This window comes from Gouania willdenowi, chromosome 8 (genome assembly GCF_900634775.1).
Source record: "Gouania willdenowi chromosome 8, fGouWil2.1, whole genome shotgun sequence".
NCBI classification, from domain to species: Eukaryota; Metazoa; Chordata; class Actinopteri; order Blenniiformes; family Gobiesocidae; genus Gouania; species Gouania willdenowi.
The window spans coordinates 31,949,768-31,967,459 of NC_041051.1; the positions used below are offsets into that span (position 1 = coordinate 31,949,768).

The window sequence follows — 17,692 nt, forward strand, 5'->3', positions numbered from 1 at the left end:
ATCATTACATTATTTCTCTATAATCTCATAAAAACCTTTACGTTTATTTTGTTTCATGTTGTTTTGTGTTTTGTTAAATCTACAAGACAAAATGTAAAAATCATTTTGCGAGTTTTATTTTAATTAAAAGAAACATTTACAGTCAATTTTATTTGTAAATCCTGAAAAAAAAAAAAAAAAAACTGTTAAAACTTTTACTTTTTTAATAAACAAAATAAAAAAATAGGGGAAAAAAGATTTAAAAGAAATGCAATGGACTGGGAGACAACACAGAATAAAACAGAATAGGCATTTAAAAAAAAAAAAGGTTTTATTTGTATTCATCATTAGAATGACAGAAATGAACCCAAATAAAATTTTAAAACAATTTTTTTAGTGAAGTTTTGTGTTGTTGTGTTTTCAGTGTATATGTAGTTTTTAGCATGTTTTTGTTGTCATTTGATGTGTTGCTGGAGTCATTTTGTATGTGTGTTATGTTCTTTTGAGTTTTTAAAGTCAATTTTGGGTATTTTTCCCTAATTTTGTGTGTTTTTGGAGTCAATTCAGTTCTTGTTTTGGTTTTTGGGGTCATTTTTGTGAGTTTTTCCTGTTCTTTTCCATATTTTTATGTCATTTTGTGTATTGTTGTTGTTGGTTAGGGTTTCTAAAGTCATTTTTGTGTATTTATGTAATCGTTTTTCAATCAATAATTTAAAAAATAAGGCAGACAAAATGATAAAAATACAAAAGACTGGAACACAACACAGAATAAAACAGAATAGGCATTAAGTAATTAAGCAACAACTGTTTGTTATTAAGTCACAATATTACAACGAAGTAATAGATGACTTTTAAAATAGTTTTTATTATTATTTATCTTTAAAATGACAGAAATTAGCACAAATAACATTGAAAAACTAAATTTTTAGTTTGGTGTTTTTTTTTGTTGAAACATTTTTTATCTCATTTTGTGTTTTTGTTGTTATTTTGTGTATTTTAGTCATTGGTTTGGTATTTGGAGTCATTTTTGTGTGTTATGCTCTAATTTTTGGATATTATTTATTGTCCTTTTGTATATTTTTCCCTCATTTTGTGTGTTTTTTAGTCATTTTGGTTTTTGGAGTCATTACATTACAATAAAGTGATGAATGAGTTTTTATTTGTATTCATCATTAAAATGAGAGAAATGAACCCAAATAAAATGGAAAAACTACATTTTTTGTTACAAATATAAGGTTTTTCCCTCTGTAAATGAAACTCATTCATTAAATATGAATTAAAATGAATCAAACATTAACTTTAGAAAAAATCTGTTTATTAAACAAAAATTGTTAGAACATGTGTGCGTGTTTTTAATGTCTGGGTGGCTGACAATTATTTTCTTATCCTCTGTCAGAAGGAACTGGAACGTCAACGATGAAGGAGCCTTTGATGTAATTCCAAACTTCTTTAATGACCTCTTGCAGTGGTTACATGGGGGTTGAATAGTATTATGTGTGTGTGTTTGTGTGTGTGTGTGGTTTTCTGGAAACAGTAGAAAGGAGGTAAACATAATTAGGATATGGTTGAATGTAGGTAACATACCAACAGGCAAACAAATGCACCCTGAACAGGCCAGCGGTCTGAGGGCCAATGGCACCACCTTTTGGATGTATCAATGTACTGCACTCAACTATTGAGGCTGCAGTCGATGCAAAGGAGTGCAATATAACATTAAACACTATGGAAAAAAACAGTTATAATACTGTGAATAATAGTCACTTTGATGTATGTTATGCTCAGGGAACCCTTAACTGACTAGCCACGTGTCAGGCTGCCTCTAAGCTGAGTGAAAGACTACACTTAACATGCAAACTATGCATAGAAACATATACACATATATTGCAAAACACTAGGCTACATGGCAAGTATAACTAAAAGGCAACAATACTGTAACACAGGGGGACTTACTTGTTATTGACCCACACAGATGCAACAATCCGGACTTAAACAGGTGGAGTGGAATGTACCATTGCAACGGGGGAACATGGAACAGTCCAAACGACACCGACCTCAGGGGGTTTTCTACAAAAATGATGAACAGTGTTTCAGCTGCTCTTTGTTTTCCACTCCACTCTCCATTCGTCCCAGTCCAGCAAAGTTCTCTTCACGTCCCACCCTGCAGCTTCAGCTCCTGGAAAACATAAAAACACATTGGAACATAACATAGAACAAAACATAGAACTCATTTCCTGCAGTCGCTTCGTCCAAACCAGGGGTCGTAAAATTCATCTTAGTTCAGGGACCAAATATGGACCAGTTTGATCCCAACCAAGCCACAGATTTAAGGCGGGAAAATAAGCAATTTTTACATGAATGTGCCCTAATTTACAGTTTCAGGTATAATAAGTATGTAAAGCACGATCATATCTGATCAAAACGTGACATATCTTTGCTTCAAAACTGGATGCTCTGAAGGGCCGGGTTTGGCCCCGGGCCTTGAGTTTGACACCAGTCTCACAGTTTTTTAGTTTTTGATCATGTTTGAGTTTAGATATTATATATATATATATATATATATATATATATATTTTTTTTTTTTTAGTTGAACTAGTTTTATATTTTACAAAGTGAAAGTATAGAAATACAGTTGTTTAAGGTTGTGTGTTGTTTTAATTTGAATAAAACGAATAAGAATTGAAACATATCAAAAATGTATTTACACTTTTTTGAAATTTCAGACGACCCCACATGGGGTCCCGTCCCCAAGGTTGAAAAACACTGATTTAGTGGCTCTTGAATAGATTAATTTCTATAGTTTTTTATCATTTCCGGTCATTTCACACCTGGAGTGAAACCAAGACTGACTCTTTATTCGTTCATTTTCCACTCTCTCTCTTTCTTTCTTTCAAGTAACCCCTGTAGAGCCATCGAGTACCCCTAGAGGTATACGTACCCCTATTTGAGAAACACTGGTCTATACCTTTGAGAAAATCATCAAAAACTGCGTCCATCTTCTTTTGACTGTCGTGCACCAACTTCCAATGATCTTTACCACAAAAAATAGTGTAAAAGAAACAGCGTGAGCACAAAACTGGAGTTTGTTTAAAACACATCTTAAATTTTAAAAAAAAGAGGTAAATCAGTGGTAGAATCTGACCTTGTGCAGCTCCAGATGTTTTAAACTCATCCCTGAGCCACAGCGCCTGACACATGGCTCTGATTTCATGGTGCACAGAAGCTCCAGGAGACAAACACACACACACACAACCTGGAGGACCATCAAAGCACAGTTAATATATCAGACATTTAATGTTAGCAGGGTTGGGGTCAATTACATTTTTCAGGTACAAATACATTTTCAACTACCAATGTTCAATTACAATTCCATTACGATAACAGTGACCAGCATTTTTTCCAATTACAATTAAAATACAATGACTTTTTATCCTCAGAAAGTCAATTACGACTACAATATTTGCATTTCCTGATGAAAATGCAAGTGAGGATGGAGGTGCTAGCCCACGTCGCACTGCATTAGCTAGCATTACCATTAGCATTAACCTAGCATTAGAATAGCATTAGTCTAACATTAGCATTGACATAAACCTACCACTAGCCTAACGTTAACATTAGCATTAACACTAATCCAGCATTAGCATTAGCTTAACAATAACATTAACCTAATACTAGCACTAACCATAGCGTTAGCATTAACATTAGTCTAGCAATAGCATTAACCTAGCATTAGAATTAGCCTACACAATAACAATTACCTAATACTAGCACTAACCGTAGCATTAGCATTAACATTAGTCTAAAAATAGCATTAATCTAACATTAGCCTAACAATAGCATTAGCACTAACCTAGCATTAGCCTAACAATAACATTGACCTAACAATAGCATGAGCCTAACATTAGCATTAACATAACATTAACCAAACAGCATTAGCCTAACATTAACACTAACTTAGCATTATCCTAGCATTGTCACTAACCAAGTATTAGCATTAGCCTAGCATTAACACTAACCTAGCATTAGCATTAACAAGAGCATTAGCCTAATACTAGCTTTAACCTAGCATTGGCACTAACTGCACGAGCCAAGCAATAGAATTAACCCTAGCATTAGCTAAGCATTAACATTAGCAATAAGGTTGAAAAAGGTTTAAATCTAATTGCGATTATGACAGCAACAGATTTTTAATTTAAAATTACAAACTGTATAATTGCAATTACAATTGTAATTAATTATGGTACCTTTTCTGATGCTCATCAGGTAAGGCAAGTGCTTTCCATGCGTAGCCAAATCCAGCTCCTCTAAACTGTGACACAAGCAGAGATTAACGTCAAATGTGAGAAAAAAAAACATTGATTATGTTTTGTTGTCATTTTACATTTGTGTATTTTGTTGTTAGATTGTGTTTTTGCAGTCATTTTGTTGTAATTTTATATATTTCTTGTGTTTTTGTTTTTATGGTCATTTTGTGTATTTTTGCTATTGTATCATGTGCTTTTCTGTCATTTTGTGTATTTTCTTTTGTTAGATTTGCGTTTTTTTGGTCTCATCTCTGTGTATTTTGTTGTCATTTTACACTTTTTTCCCTGTTATTTTGTAGTTAGATTGTGTTTTTGGAGTCATTTTGTGTATTTTAGTCTTAGAAACACCAGAATATTTAAGACCAAACACTGTCACCTCTGTGCGATGTCCTCCAGTCTCACTCCCAGTCTGATGGGAACGTTTCTCCCAAACTCTGCAGCAACAAATCAAACACGTTATTTAAAGCTTGTTTATTATTGTTATTATTATTATTTAAGGAAAACAAACCCCAAAGCGTTCCTCACCCAGAAACACCGGCTCTCTCCGATTAACGTCCGGCGGACTCAGCACCCGTTTGTCGCTCAGGAAACTCTGCAGTGCGATGGAAAGGCGAGCCTCGTTGAAGGTTTCCATGACGACCGATCGCACGGCTTTGTAGTTGGCGTAGAGATGAAGGGCGGTGAAGATGAAGAAGAGGCCGAGCGTCAGACTGAAGGGAATCAATCACTATTAATATATTACTAATATCAATAATAACACACACAGATGGTGTTTTATATAATCATTTTATATTTAAATTGATGATATAAATTAGACCATTTGTCAAACTCATGGCCCGGGGGCCAAATCCGGCCCTTTGGAGAATCCAATTCGGCCCGCAGCAGGAAGCAAAAATGACAGAAAAAACATGAATTATTGTGTAAATAAAACTCAACAATATTTACAGGTGCTCAGAGATGATTGCAGTCATTTTTAATGTTAAACTGTTCAAAAAAAAAAATCTAAATTCTTCAATTTTTCCTCAAATTATGACAATATTTCCCTTAGTTAAATAGAAATTGGTCATGAAATCTAGGAGATGTAAAGTGTAGACCCTGTTGGGAATGATATCTGTCACTTTTTGTTGAATATTGTCAGTTTCTTACATATTTTGTTAATTTATTATATATCTAGAAGTGTAAACTAGGGCAAAATAATGTTGAAATTACTCGTTTTCCAGCTAAAATTTGTGGCCCACATGAGATTAAACTGCTCCGTGTTTGGCCTCTGATCTAGAATGAGTTTAACACCCGTGAATTAGACACTAATATTACACACATAACTGTTACACTAAGCATTGCTGATGCTGTTTAGCAGCCTGGTGGCCGACTTTTAAAAGTCAAACACATTGGAACACAGAAATGATTGTCATGGTTAAATATGACATGTTTATCGTAACAAAAGTTGTCCTTTAGAGCTTTCAATTTGGCCCTGCAGCAGAAAACATGACTCATTGTGTAAATTACCAACTAATTTAGTTGTAGAAATTTAACAAATTCAACAATTTCTCAAAAATTCAGCAATTTTCTTCAAATCATTCCACAAAACTTCTTCAAATTACATAAAAATGGCTCACAAAAAGTAATTAATTTAATTTAATTTAAAGTGAATATAGACTGAAATCTATGTTGTCGTTAAATTGTGTTTTTGGAGTCATTTTTCTTATCATTTTGTGTATTTATGCTATTGTATCATGTGCTTTTCATGTGATTTTGTGTATTTTTTGGTATCATTACAGTGTAGTTTTGTTGTAATTTTATATTTTTTTTCCTGTTATTTTGGATATTTTGTTATTAAATTGTTTTTTGTTGTAATTTTATGTATTTCTTGTGTTGTTGTGCATATTTGCAGTCATTTTTATTGCCCTTTAGTGTATTTCTGCCATTGTATCATGTGCTTTCATGTCATTTTATGTATTTTTATTTGTTAGATTTGCAATTTTTTGATATCATTACTGATTTTGATGTAATTTTAATGTTTTTCCTGTTATTTTTTGTATTTTGTTAGATTGTGTTTTTGGAGTAATATGTTATAATTTTGTGTATTTTTGCCATTGTATCGTGTGCTTTTCTGTCATTTTGTGCATTTTTGGTATGATTTCTGTGTAGTTTTGTTGTCATTTTATATATTTCTTGTGTTATTGTTTTGCGTGTTAGCGATCATCTTGTTTATTTGTTTTCTTTAATGTATCATGTGCTTTTCTGTCATTTTGTGTATTTCTTTTATTAGATTTGTGTTTTTTGGTATCATTTGTTGTCATTTTATATTTTTTTCCATATATCATCTATATTTTGTTGTTAAATTGTGTTTTTAGAGCCATTTTATATATTACTTGAGTTATTGTTGTGTCATCTTGTTGAAATCTGTCACTTATTGCTTTGATATTATCAGCGTTGTAGATATTTTATCATTTATTTATACGTGGTGGTGCAAACTAGAGCACAATGATGATTAAATGACTCATTTTCCCGTATATAATCTGCAGCCCACTGAAGATAAACTGAGTTTAAGGTTAAAGCAGTGATTATTTTACACTTACAGTAGATTATCAGTGACGAGAGGAACGAGGATCAAACTGACGAGCAGCCCAGCCAGATTCACCAGAGTCTCCTGTGGGAAAAATAATTAAAAAAATAATAATTTCCAGTGTATTTCCAGATGTTTGCGAGCTATAATTCTATATTTCCTTTTGTAGACCAAAAGGAAAAAAAGCTCATCAACCCATGAAAACAGAGAGATAATAATATTACTATTTAATATATTAATGAATAAAGTAAACACTTTATCCACTCATTTACGAGGGCCGAACTATTTTAACACGTTATCAAAAATCTAAAAGATTTAGATTTTATTATTATAATAAATCATTTTAAATGATGATGTATTAGATTTCATTATATACTAGTAAATAATATATACGTTATAATAAATGACTTTTTGTTGTAGTATTATTTTAAATTAGCGCCCGATGATGATGGGAGGAAACAGGTGGAAAAATGGTTTAATATGATCTTAAATTATTTTGAAAAATGTTCATTTAATTACAAAAAAATGTCGATGATTATTTAAGAAATATAAATGACAAATAGTAAATAATAAAATAATGTTTACATACTTAATGAACCCAGTGAATTTAATTAGCTCTTTTTAAAAATCTCATTATCTTAATTGTGCCGTCTCATTTCTGTGTACTTTAGTTGCTTTATTTATTTTTCCATGATTTTGCGTGAGTTTTGTTGTCATATTATACATTTCATCTGGTTTCATCTTATCTTGTGTATTTTTGTTGCCATTGTATCATGTGCTTTTGTCATTTTGTGTATTTTTTTGTTAAGATTGCATTTTTTGGTATAATTTATGTGTCATTCGGGTATGAAAATGGATGGATGGATTATGTGTCATTTTGTTGTAATTTTATATATTTTTACTGTTATTTTGTGTCTTTGGAGCCATTTTTGTTGTCAATTTATATATAAAAACAGAAATGTCCCCCAAAGAAAGTAGTAGATTTTGAAAAAAACGTAGAAGGCTAAAACTCGCGGCGAGATATTTTGCACTAATGATGCTATATAGTGGATTTTAGTGCATTATATTAGTGTAATTGTGGCTTTTCTTCTGTCTTTTTTGTAGCACTTTTCTTAGCATGATGTATTTTCTCACATAGTTTTTGTTTACATGATGTATTTACAAGTTTAAATCTGGTATCCATGGTAACGATGACAAAGAATTGAGCATCATTATCAGTTTACCTCCTTCTATGTACCAACTTATAGTATAGCAGTAGTATGGTCTCTTAGTAGTCCTCTGTAGAATGCTGTCTGGTACTGGAACATATCTGCATGATTTACATCATTTTTGTGTGGTTTGCTTGTAGTTGGTTTTGGTAATATATTTAGTCGTATCAATGCACATTAATATTCATAATAAATCTAACACAAGCATATTTTAATTAAGCTCAAAAGTTGATCATGGATGTTTAAAGAAAAACATAAATTAATTTGTGTTATGAGTCTGAGGCGTCGGTAGAAAGGTCTGCTCTGCCCGAGTCTGAATATGTGCATCTCGCCTGGGTAAAGTCAGAACTGCGCCCCCTAGAGGCGAAACATACAATTGCAGTGCAAAAAAAGTGCTCATTTCATGGAAAATGTAGCACCAGCAGACGCGTTTTATTCCCCTGAGTCTCAATATGTGGTTTGTTTTCAGCTAGGGACCAAATTGTGCCACCTGGGGGCGGAGAAATTTGGTACCCTTCAGCAACAGGGTCGGGTTTATGCTAATGATGACTGATGTTAGAGGTGTTAGCTGCTGCTTAGTGGAGCGTGAGATAAACTCACGAGATTTAGAAAATGGCCACCACATTGAGCATTGCTAAAGTTGCTCAAAGTGTGGAAAACTTCTTTTTCATGGATTTTAACAATTCTTTCGGTGCTAAAGGGGTACGGAATCATTTATGAACATGTTAAAAGAGTAGAAGGTGATTCCGCCTGCACCTTTAACATCGAGGAGTCGCGCTTTATCCTAGAAATGCCAGGATTTTTCAGCATTAAAGGAGGAGAGGGTTAAATGTGACTAACTTAAACTCTCGTACCTGGCTGCCATCTTTGGCTGAGATGTCGGCCATGTTGTCTCTGCGTGCCTGGTGGACGGTCAGAGCTGCTCTGGTGGCTCCGCCTGCAACTCCAACAATGGACTGGAGAGAAAAACCTCATCACTGATGCTCAGAATAACAACACTCACAGAAGTTTAATATAGAAGAGTGTATTTTGGTTTAACAAATAGAACATTTTGCTTAGAAAACTATTTAAAAACAACTATAGATCATAATGATGGAAAGAATGAGTGATAACACATTATAAAGAATCTCACGTTGTAAATAAGTGGAAATAAACTGTATTTAATGAAGTGGTTCACAATATTTTTTTGGATTGTGACCCCAAAGACATTTTATTTCCTAGAATTAGATTTTTGTTGATGATTGAGCTCAGATTTTTTAGATTTATATTTCACAAAGTAAAAATAAAATACAGTTGCTTAAGATAGTGTGTTGTTAATAATCATTACAAAATTTCAAAAATCTATTTAAATTTTTCAGAAAAAATTCAGGCGATCCCATTTAAACTCCAGGTGACCTCACATGAGGTCCTGACCCCAAGGTTGAAAAAGGCTGATTTAGTGACTCCTGAATAGATTTATTTCTATAGTTTGTATAATTTCCAGTTCTGCTGTACGTTTGCACTGTGAGTAAACATTTACAGTATGTGCTTTGAATTTATTAAGATTTAATTTTTTTTTGTGTGTCTTAACACTATTCGAAGCTGGAACCCCTAAGGGTACACATACCCCCATTTGAGAAACACTGCATTAGGGTGAAAATATTTTGATTTCCAAAAAAGCGGACACTTGGGCCAACCTCAGCGTACTCAAAAAGTACTCGACGTTTTCTTAAATCTACCTTGTAAAGGCAAAATACAATATAATAGATAAATAAGTTCATTTCTCATGAAATTTGAGGTTTTTCTAAAATAAGCGGGTCTGAAAATACACAAAAGGAGATTGTCCTTTTGTGTATTTTTTATTCAGTTTTGGTGTCAATTCACCTTGTGCATTTTTTTTTGTCATTTTGTGTATTTTTGTGTCATTTTTTTTATTGTTTCTTGGAGTCTTTTGTGTATTTACTTAAAAGGACTGCACAAAATTAAACCGAGGGCCGCATGTGGCCCCTGGGCAGCCCATGTCTCATATTGGCTGTAAAGAGCAACTCCTTCGCTTTTAGAAACTTCTGGAATTTCTCAGAAAGAGCAATTATTAGCAGAGTTACGGTTATTTAAATTAACGTATTCTCCTAGATGCGTTCAGGGTCTCCGGGAAAGTCGGACATCTTTGTGAGTTTTTAAAAATCCATCCAGACAAGACGTGAAAAGACGACGTGTCCGGATAAATCTGGACGTATGGTCACACTAATATACGGTTTGTACATAATTCACCTTGAATATTCCTGCGATGCATAATATCACGACGAAGAATGGAGGAAAATACGGAGCTGAGATTTCCATAAACATGGCAAAGTCGTTGAGAATGTCGGCAAACAGCCTGAACGGGAAAAACAACCAACATATTGATTATTCATTCATTCATTTACACTTCTTCTAGCCCACTTACATTACAATTATTATTTCCCCCCTGAAAGTCAATGACAATTACGTTCTCAATTACTAAACTTCAATTACAATTAAGCACAATTACCTTAACAATTAGCCTTTAATAAATAATAATATAAAACATAACCGTCCTCTTGTGCTAGCTTTCTGTTAGCATCTTTTATGGTGTTGCACTCGTTTTAGTTCCGGGGCCTAAAAAATAAAGTAGTTTGATCTTTAGTGGGCCGCAGATTTTAGCCAATTTCAACAATAAGTTTGTGCTTTACACGACGTATAAATGATACATAAAGTATGTAATAAGTGACTGATATCAGTGACTAGTTTTTAATTTCATTTTGGGAAATTATGGGAAACAATTTCAGGAAAAAATCGAGTCCTTTGAACAATTTGAGATTTAAAATGACTGCAGTCATGTGATAGAAGCACGGGAAATATTGTGGAGTTTCATTAAATTAGTGTATTTAGAAGGGTTGAGATATCTATAACTGTATTATTTGGTAATTTACACAATAATTCATGCGTTTCAGTCTTTTTTCACTTTCTCCTGGGTGGTCTAAAGGGCTTTGAGTTTGACACGTGTGATAAATACACTCAAAAATATGATCTATCATCTTATTTGTTTTTCTTCTCTATTAGGCTTCCTAATCAATGAAAATATAGGTTTTAATATTTTTATTGTAAACATCTGAACCTTTTTTGTGTCAGTATAGCCCTCCATTTACAGTACATATATTTTTGATGGTAAGATGAGAGGTTGTGGGAAAACTTGATATGAAACACATTTTATTGATTGGTAATTACCAGGGTTAGGGTCACTTATAATTGTAATCACGTAATTGATAATTCATTACAGTTATGGTGTGATTATGACTGTAAGTTCAAAACTATGTTGCTGTCAATTGTGATTAAATTGTAAATGAGTTCAGATAATTGACTTTGTAATTGTAATTGCCATTAAAATTCTATAAGAAATGTCAATTATAATTTAACGCAAAACTGGAGAACCATGTTACAGTTCTATGTCCAGTACATCTATAGTTAATTATCATTCAAATATGTTTCATATCAAGCTTTCACACATTTTAACATTTAAAAAAAATATATAAATCCAGTGACACAAAAAAGGCTCAGACATCCACACCAAAAATATTAAAACCTATATTTTCATTGATTAGGAAGCCTAATAAGGTAACCAATAAATAGGAAATAAATTAGATGATAGATATTTGTTTTTAGTGTATTTTACAGCTGATTTATGACCCGTTAGCATTAGAGATGCTAACAGAATGCTAACACAAGAGGAAGGTTAACTTTTATTAGCTTATTTATTTCAGGCTCAGTAATTGTGATTAATTGCAATTGAACTTTAGTAATTGAGAACGTAATTGTAATTGACTTTGAGGATACAAAATTATTGAAATGTTATTGTAATTGGAAAAAATGCTGGTCACTGTAATCGTGATTGAATTGTAATTGAAAATGGATAATTGGAAACATAATTGTGACTAAATTATGAAATTGACCACAACCCTGATTATAATTACATCGTAATTGTAATGAATTACCAATTACATGATTACAATTATAATTGACCCAAACCCTCGCTTCCACATCATGGTGTACCTCCATTTTTTGGCCTCAGAGTCCAGTTTACTCCTGCAGAAAGAACAAAGGCGTGAGTGAGGAAGACGAGGGTGAGAACGATGGAAGAAGATCAGGTGGATGAACTCACCCTTTGAGCCACGCAAAGAGGATTCTTCCCAACATCCCTGTTCCATCTGTGGAGGAACGGAACGGTTAGAAAAGGACAAGAACAGAGAAATAAACACACTGAGGTCAAAACTAAAGAGCTCTACTTTAGCTGCTCACGCTAATGGTTTACAGTACAACACACACACACACGCACGCACACACACACACGCACACACGCATGTTTGTGATGTTTCAGGGTTGGGAATAAAATGAAGGAAAAACAGAAAACCAGTTTTCAGGTGTTGACTCCGCCTCCAGACTCCCCCAATTCCAGTCTGTCCAGTGTGTGTGTGTGTGTGCGTGTGCGTGTGCGTGTGTGTGTGTGTGTGTGTGTGCGTGTGTGAGACATGCTGGATCAAGTCTGATCTACTACAGTTTGCTACGTGTTTGCCCTTAAAGCAATTTCTTTAACGTGTTTTACGTTTAAAGCAGAAACTGTAAATTACAAGATACGTAATTAAATGGCGAGTAGACAAACTTGTGTTCTAATATTAAAAAAAAAAATAGGAATCGTTCACAAACATTCAAACATTCCAACAGACATTGAATGCAACGCGATGTCACAGCTGGTTGAAGTGAATTCAATTGGTTTTTTAGGCTTGAAAATGTAAAAATGATGAAAAAAAAATATGTTTTTTTTTTTTTATAACATTTTTAAAATTGATTTAAAATGTACGACAAAAATAAAATAAAACATTGAACCCATGAAAAAGAAGAAACACTAATCCTGTATGTGCAAACATTCAAACTACAACAAAAAGGACAAAACAAATGACACACGAGTTATACAAGATATGAACCAAATGATGGTCTATTGTTTTATGAATCTGTGATAATTTATTCATCTGATTAATATCCACTGTTATCCAGGAACATTTACTATTATTATAGTCATTGTAAAGATATAAATAATTGTTTTAATAAGAAATAAAATGGGTTAAAAGTGGTGAAATGACATTTTAAAAAGCACAGAAATGGGTTAAAAGCTGTAAATTAGAGTGGACAAAAACGATATAAAAAGTGGTAAAAAGGGTTCAAAGTGTCAATATTTGAACAATTATTTTAAACTGGCAAATAATGGGCATGACAAATGATGAATGTGGTTAAATTGGCCAAAAATAAGCATGAAATATGGTGAAAAGAGGTTAAAAGTGACAATAATGGGTCAACATCTGTGACATTAGGTGGAAATGGTTCATAAATGCTGAAAATGTCTTCAAAGTGGAAAATAATGTGAAGAAAATACATTGAAATGTGACGTAGACGTGTCAGAAATGGGAATAATGTAGCAAAAATCCATTAAATGGAGCAAAAATATGGCAAGAAAAAGTGATGAAAATGGGTTAAAATATGAAAAGTTTGGTGTAGTTGCAGAAAAAAGGTAAAAATACGCAAAAATGGGCTCAAAATCTGAAATTATTCTTATTTTGTTGAAAGCAAGGTTGAGAACCCCTGATCAGTGTGAGATTAGATGTAAAGAGGAATGTGGTGAGAAGATCAGATCCCTATAATATGTGTTTTAACATATACTTTTAAAGTCGTACCTTTTAACAACCACGTCACTGTAGCAGCAGCGACCGTCGCCTCCTGGTTTCCAACACCGACACCTTTCAGAGCGGCTTGAGTGGACAAAGTCCCCGACAGAGAGCTGGAGAAAGCCTGAGGATACACATTGGAACGTTGCACATGCTAAAATAAACAACAACTTTTTTTAAACATTTAGCAACAAACCACATTTAAAAAACACATGTGATCCTTTTGTTACTTTTTGACCAGATTTATTTTTTCTCGTAAAAATGTCAATGTTTAATCTAAATATTAAATCTAAATGTTAAATATTAATGCAAATCTAAATGTTAAATATTAAATGCAAATCTAAATGTTAAATCTTAAATGCAAATCTAAATGTTAAATATTAAATGCAAATCTAAATGTTAAATGATAAATCTAAATGTTAAATTTAAATGTAACATTAAGTATAAAATTTAGATTTACATTTAACATTAGATTGAATATTTAACATTTAGATTCAACATTTAGATTTAATATTTAACATTTAGATTTAACGTTGACATTATATTTTTTACAAGAAAAGTAAATGTTAAGTCTGAATCTAAATATTGAATATTCAAACTAAATGTAAAATATTAAATTTAACATGTTTTTCTATCGTAAAAATATATACGGCAATGTCAACATTAAATCTAAATGTTAAATATGAATGTTAAATGTACATTTAACATAATAAATATATTTATAATTAACATTTACATTTAGAATTTCCAGTGTCTTGCTGGGGTCCTGACCCTAAGCTTGAGAACCACTGCTCTAACCTAACCTGAAGAGGAGGAGGAGGAGGGGGCGGGGCTTGGTTTTGTTTTTGGGAACCCTAGAGTTCCTGGATAAAGAACCAGCTCCTGGTTCTTGGTAGAAACTATGGTGGGAACGCGGTACCTGGACAGTGTCCCAGAACTGGTACTGCAGGTAGTCCTCACTGACACTCTCTGGGAATCCTTGAGGCAGGAAAACACTCTGGAATAACAATGATACGTCACACTTTAGGGCATGTTTCAGACATTATTGTTAGAAAAAAACCCCACTAAAATAACGGGTTTCACGCAGCAGGATAACGTCACAACGTGGGGGTACTACTTTTCCCGCTGACACGTGGACGTTCACACTCACTTTAAACACCGCGAACACAGATCTTCCTCCGCCGTCGTCCCTCCTTCTCTTTATCTGCCCGTCAGACGTTATGTAGTTCCATGTCTCTGCGCTGCCGTAGTACTCTGTGGCAACCACGGCTCCCTCCATGTGTGCTCCACGGTCACTTATTCAGATAAAGTGCCTTATTTTTAATGACTTTATCCGCTCACAGGCCCTGAGGAGTCAGTCTTTGAATCACTTCCGTGTTTTCGTCCCGCCCTCAAAGATTCTGGATCCTCATTGGCCGAAAATGCGTGAAAGAATAACGTCATATTTGATTTCTTTAAACTTATCCATAGTTTTTATCCATTACAACTTTACACTCAAAATAGGTTTAAAAAATATTGATTCCAACTGTAGCTTCTGTGATTTATTTCCTGAAATAGTTTTCAACATTTTGCGTTATTAAGGAGGAGTGTATTGTTTGGACTTAAGGAAAACAACTGTATATTCCTGATAAATTATTATTGTTATTGTTAATAAATTCAGGCAATGCATAGATTGAATCAAATACACTAAGAAAAAAAGCAATTAAAACTGTTTTATCTTGCAGTGTGTTTGATATCCCCCCGAGCATTAATGTGTACTTCTTATTGTTGTTTTTCTTTAAATTGTTAGTGATGCACTTGTTAATTTACACAACCTTTACATTGGATACTTAAACTGTTTATGTAAAAGTTGTGAATATTTTATTTCACATGAAAAGTACGATAAAGTCTAATACAAAAATTACAAAACAGAAAAAAATACAAAGAAAAAACACAAACTACTAATATGTCAAAATATTGACAAAAAATGATTTACAAAAAACCCCGTCAAAATAGTGAAAAAAAAATACACAAAATTACAGATCACACACAATGACAAAGAAAAAACACAAAGGTTGAAATTATTTTTTTATTTCAATAACTAATCATGTAACAAAACATATAATATATATTAAAAAAAAAATAGAAAATCATGAAAAATAAATAAATATAAAATATAATTATTATCACAAGAAGTGGCGATATTAACATGAATATCAATATTAGTAATAATATTTTTTATATGTATTATGTCTTTTATTCTGTGATTAATAAATGTTTAAAATGTGAAATTAAACAAAGACTGTGTGTGACTTTGTAGTAAAAACCAATAAAAAAAAATATGCTGGAAAAATGTAGGCTTTGATGTTGAAATAAATAACTCCACATCAGTCAGTCCCTGCACTTTGTCTTCAGGTTATATTCTCGTTTATTGCGCGCGCACACACACACACACCTGTAAATGTGTGCAAACAGGCCTCGGTGCAGCTTTACAACCTCCTGTGCACACAGTGAACATGTGATCGTCGTCGACACCTTTACATTGGATTCTAATTGAGTTCAACTCAGTTCATTCATTGATTTTCATCTTTTATTTCTCAAACTGAGAGAAAAAAAGTCTATAACAAACTGTTTGGACAGACATTCAACTGGTGGCCCAGGAGCCACATGTGACTCTTGGTCGAATTTTGTGCGGCTTTCACAACAGATACAGAAAATGAAAGAAAAAGAAACAAAATAACCCCCAAAACCCAAGAAATTACAACAGAAATGCACAAAATTACAGAAAAACACATGAATTGAGAAAGAAAAAACAGAAATTACAAAAACCTAAAAAATAATGACAAAAATACACAAAATGACAACAGAAGAATAAACAAAATAACCCCAAAAATCCAAGAAATTACAACAAAGATGCACAACAATTACAAAACAACACACAAATTGAGAAAGTAAAAAACAGAAGTGATGACAAAAAACAACAAAATAAGGTCAAAAATACAAATTATTATTATTTTTTTAAATACACTCAATTACAGAACACACAAAATGACAAAGAAAAATCAACAAAAGAATGACAAAAATACACAAAATAATGACAATAAACTAAATTACAGAACACACAAATGACAAAAAGCGTAAGGACAAAAATACACAAAATAATAATAAAAATACACAAAATTAATGACAAAAAATGACAAAGAAAAAAACTACAAAATAATGACAAAAATACACAAAATTTCAAAGAAATAAATTACGACAAAAAGGATTGTGTTGTGTTGCACTGATTCCCGCCCTCTCATAGTTTACATTTTTATTTGTTCTCATTGTCTCACTGGTGTTGGGACGTAACAGCGGTGACGTTTGTTCCTCAGAAGCTTGTCGTCATCGACTCAAAGGAATGTGGGAGGAGCTAAAATTATTAATAAATACATCTGTTACTGGAGAACTGATGCTTTCTCTGGTAATAACATTAATATTTCTCATTGTTATGAACATTAACATGGGCCGTTGATTGTAAAGTTACTCATGCTAAAATAAACAGCAACTGTTTAGCAACAAACCACATTTAAAAAACATTTTTTTAAATGTTACTTTTAACCAGATTTACTGCAATATTTGTGAAATTTGTGATATTTTCTTTTCTCGTAAAAATATAATGTCAATGTTAAATTTAAATGCTAAGTCTAAATCTAAATGTTATGTATTTCAATGTTAAATCTGATCCTATATGGTACATCTAAATGTTAAATCTAATTTTTAAATATTAAATCTGAATCTAAATGTTAAATATAAAATAAAATTATATATGTTAAATGTAAATGTTAAAACTAAATGTTAAATAATAAATCTAAATCCAAATGTTTTACATCTAAATGTTAAATATTACATTTAATTCTAAATGGTTAATCTAAATTTAAAATCTGAATCTCAACGTAATTCTAAATA

General features: G+C 32.5%; 1 protein-coding gene across 2 annotated transcripts; it reads right to left on the reverse strand.

Moving 5' to 3' along the window:
• Positions 1–1,272: 1,272 nt before the first annotated feature.
• On the reverse strand, positions 1,273–15,149 carry rusf1 (RUS family member 1). 2 transcript variants are annotated; one of them, XR_003674633.1, is made up of 15 exons: positions 14,916–15,149; positions 14,685–14,762; positions 13,775–13,889; positions 12,211–12,256; positions 12,102–12,134; positions 10,305–10,410; positions 8,909–9,010; positions 6,860–6,930; positions 4,806–4,990; positions 4,657–4,714; positions 4,221–4,285; positions 3,119–3,229; positions 2,942–3,007; positions 1,930–2,152; positions 1,273–1,503 (listed from the first exon to the last, which is right to left on the reverse strand). XR_003674633.1 is itself a non-coding variant. In XM_028455107.1 (14 exons), exons 1-14 carry the CDS (start codon positions 15,042–15,044, stop codon positions 2,067–2,069), a joined length of 1,251 nt encoding a protein of 416 aa, XP_028310908.1. In that variant the 5' UTR covers positions 15,045–15,149; the 3' UTR covers positions 1,273–2,066. The 2 variants fall into 2 exon arrangements, 1 of the variants encoding a protein (XP_028310908.1); XM_028455107.1 differs by having other exon boundaries at positions 1,273–2,152.
• Positions 15,150–17,692: the final 2,543 nt, after the last annotated feature.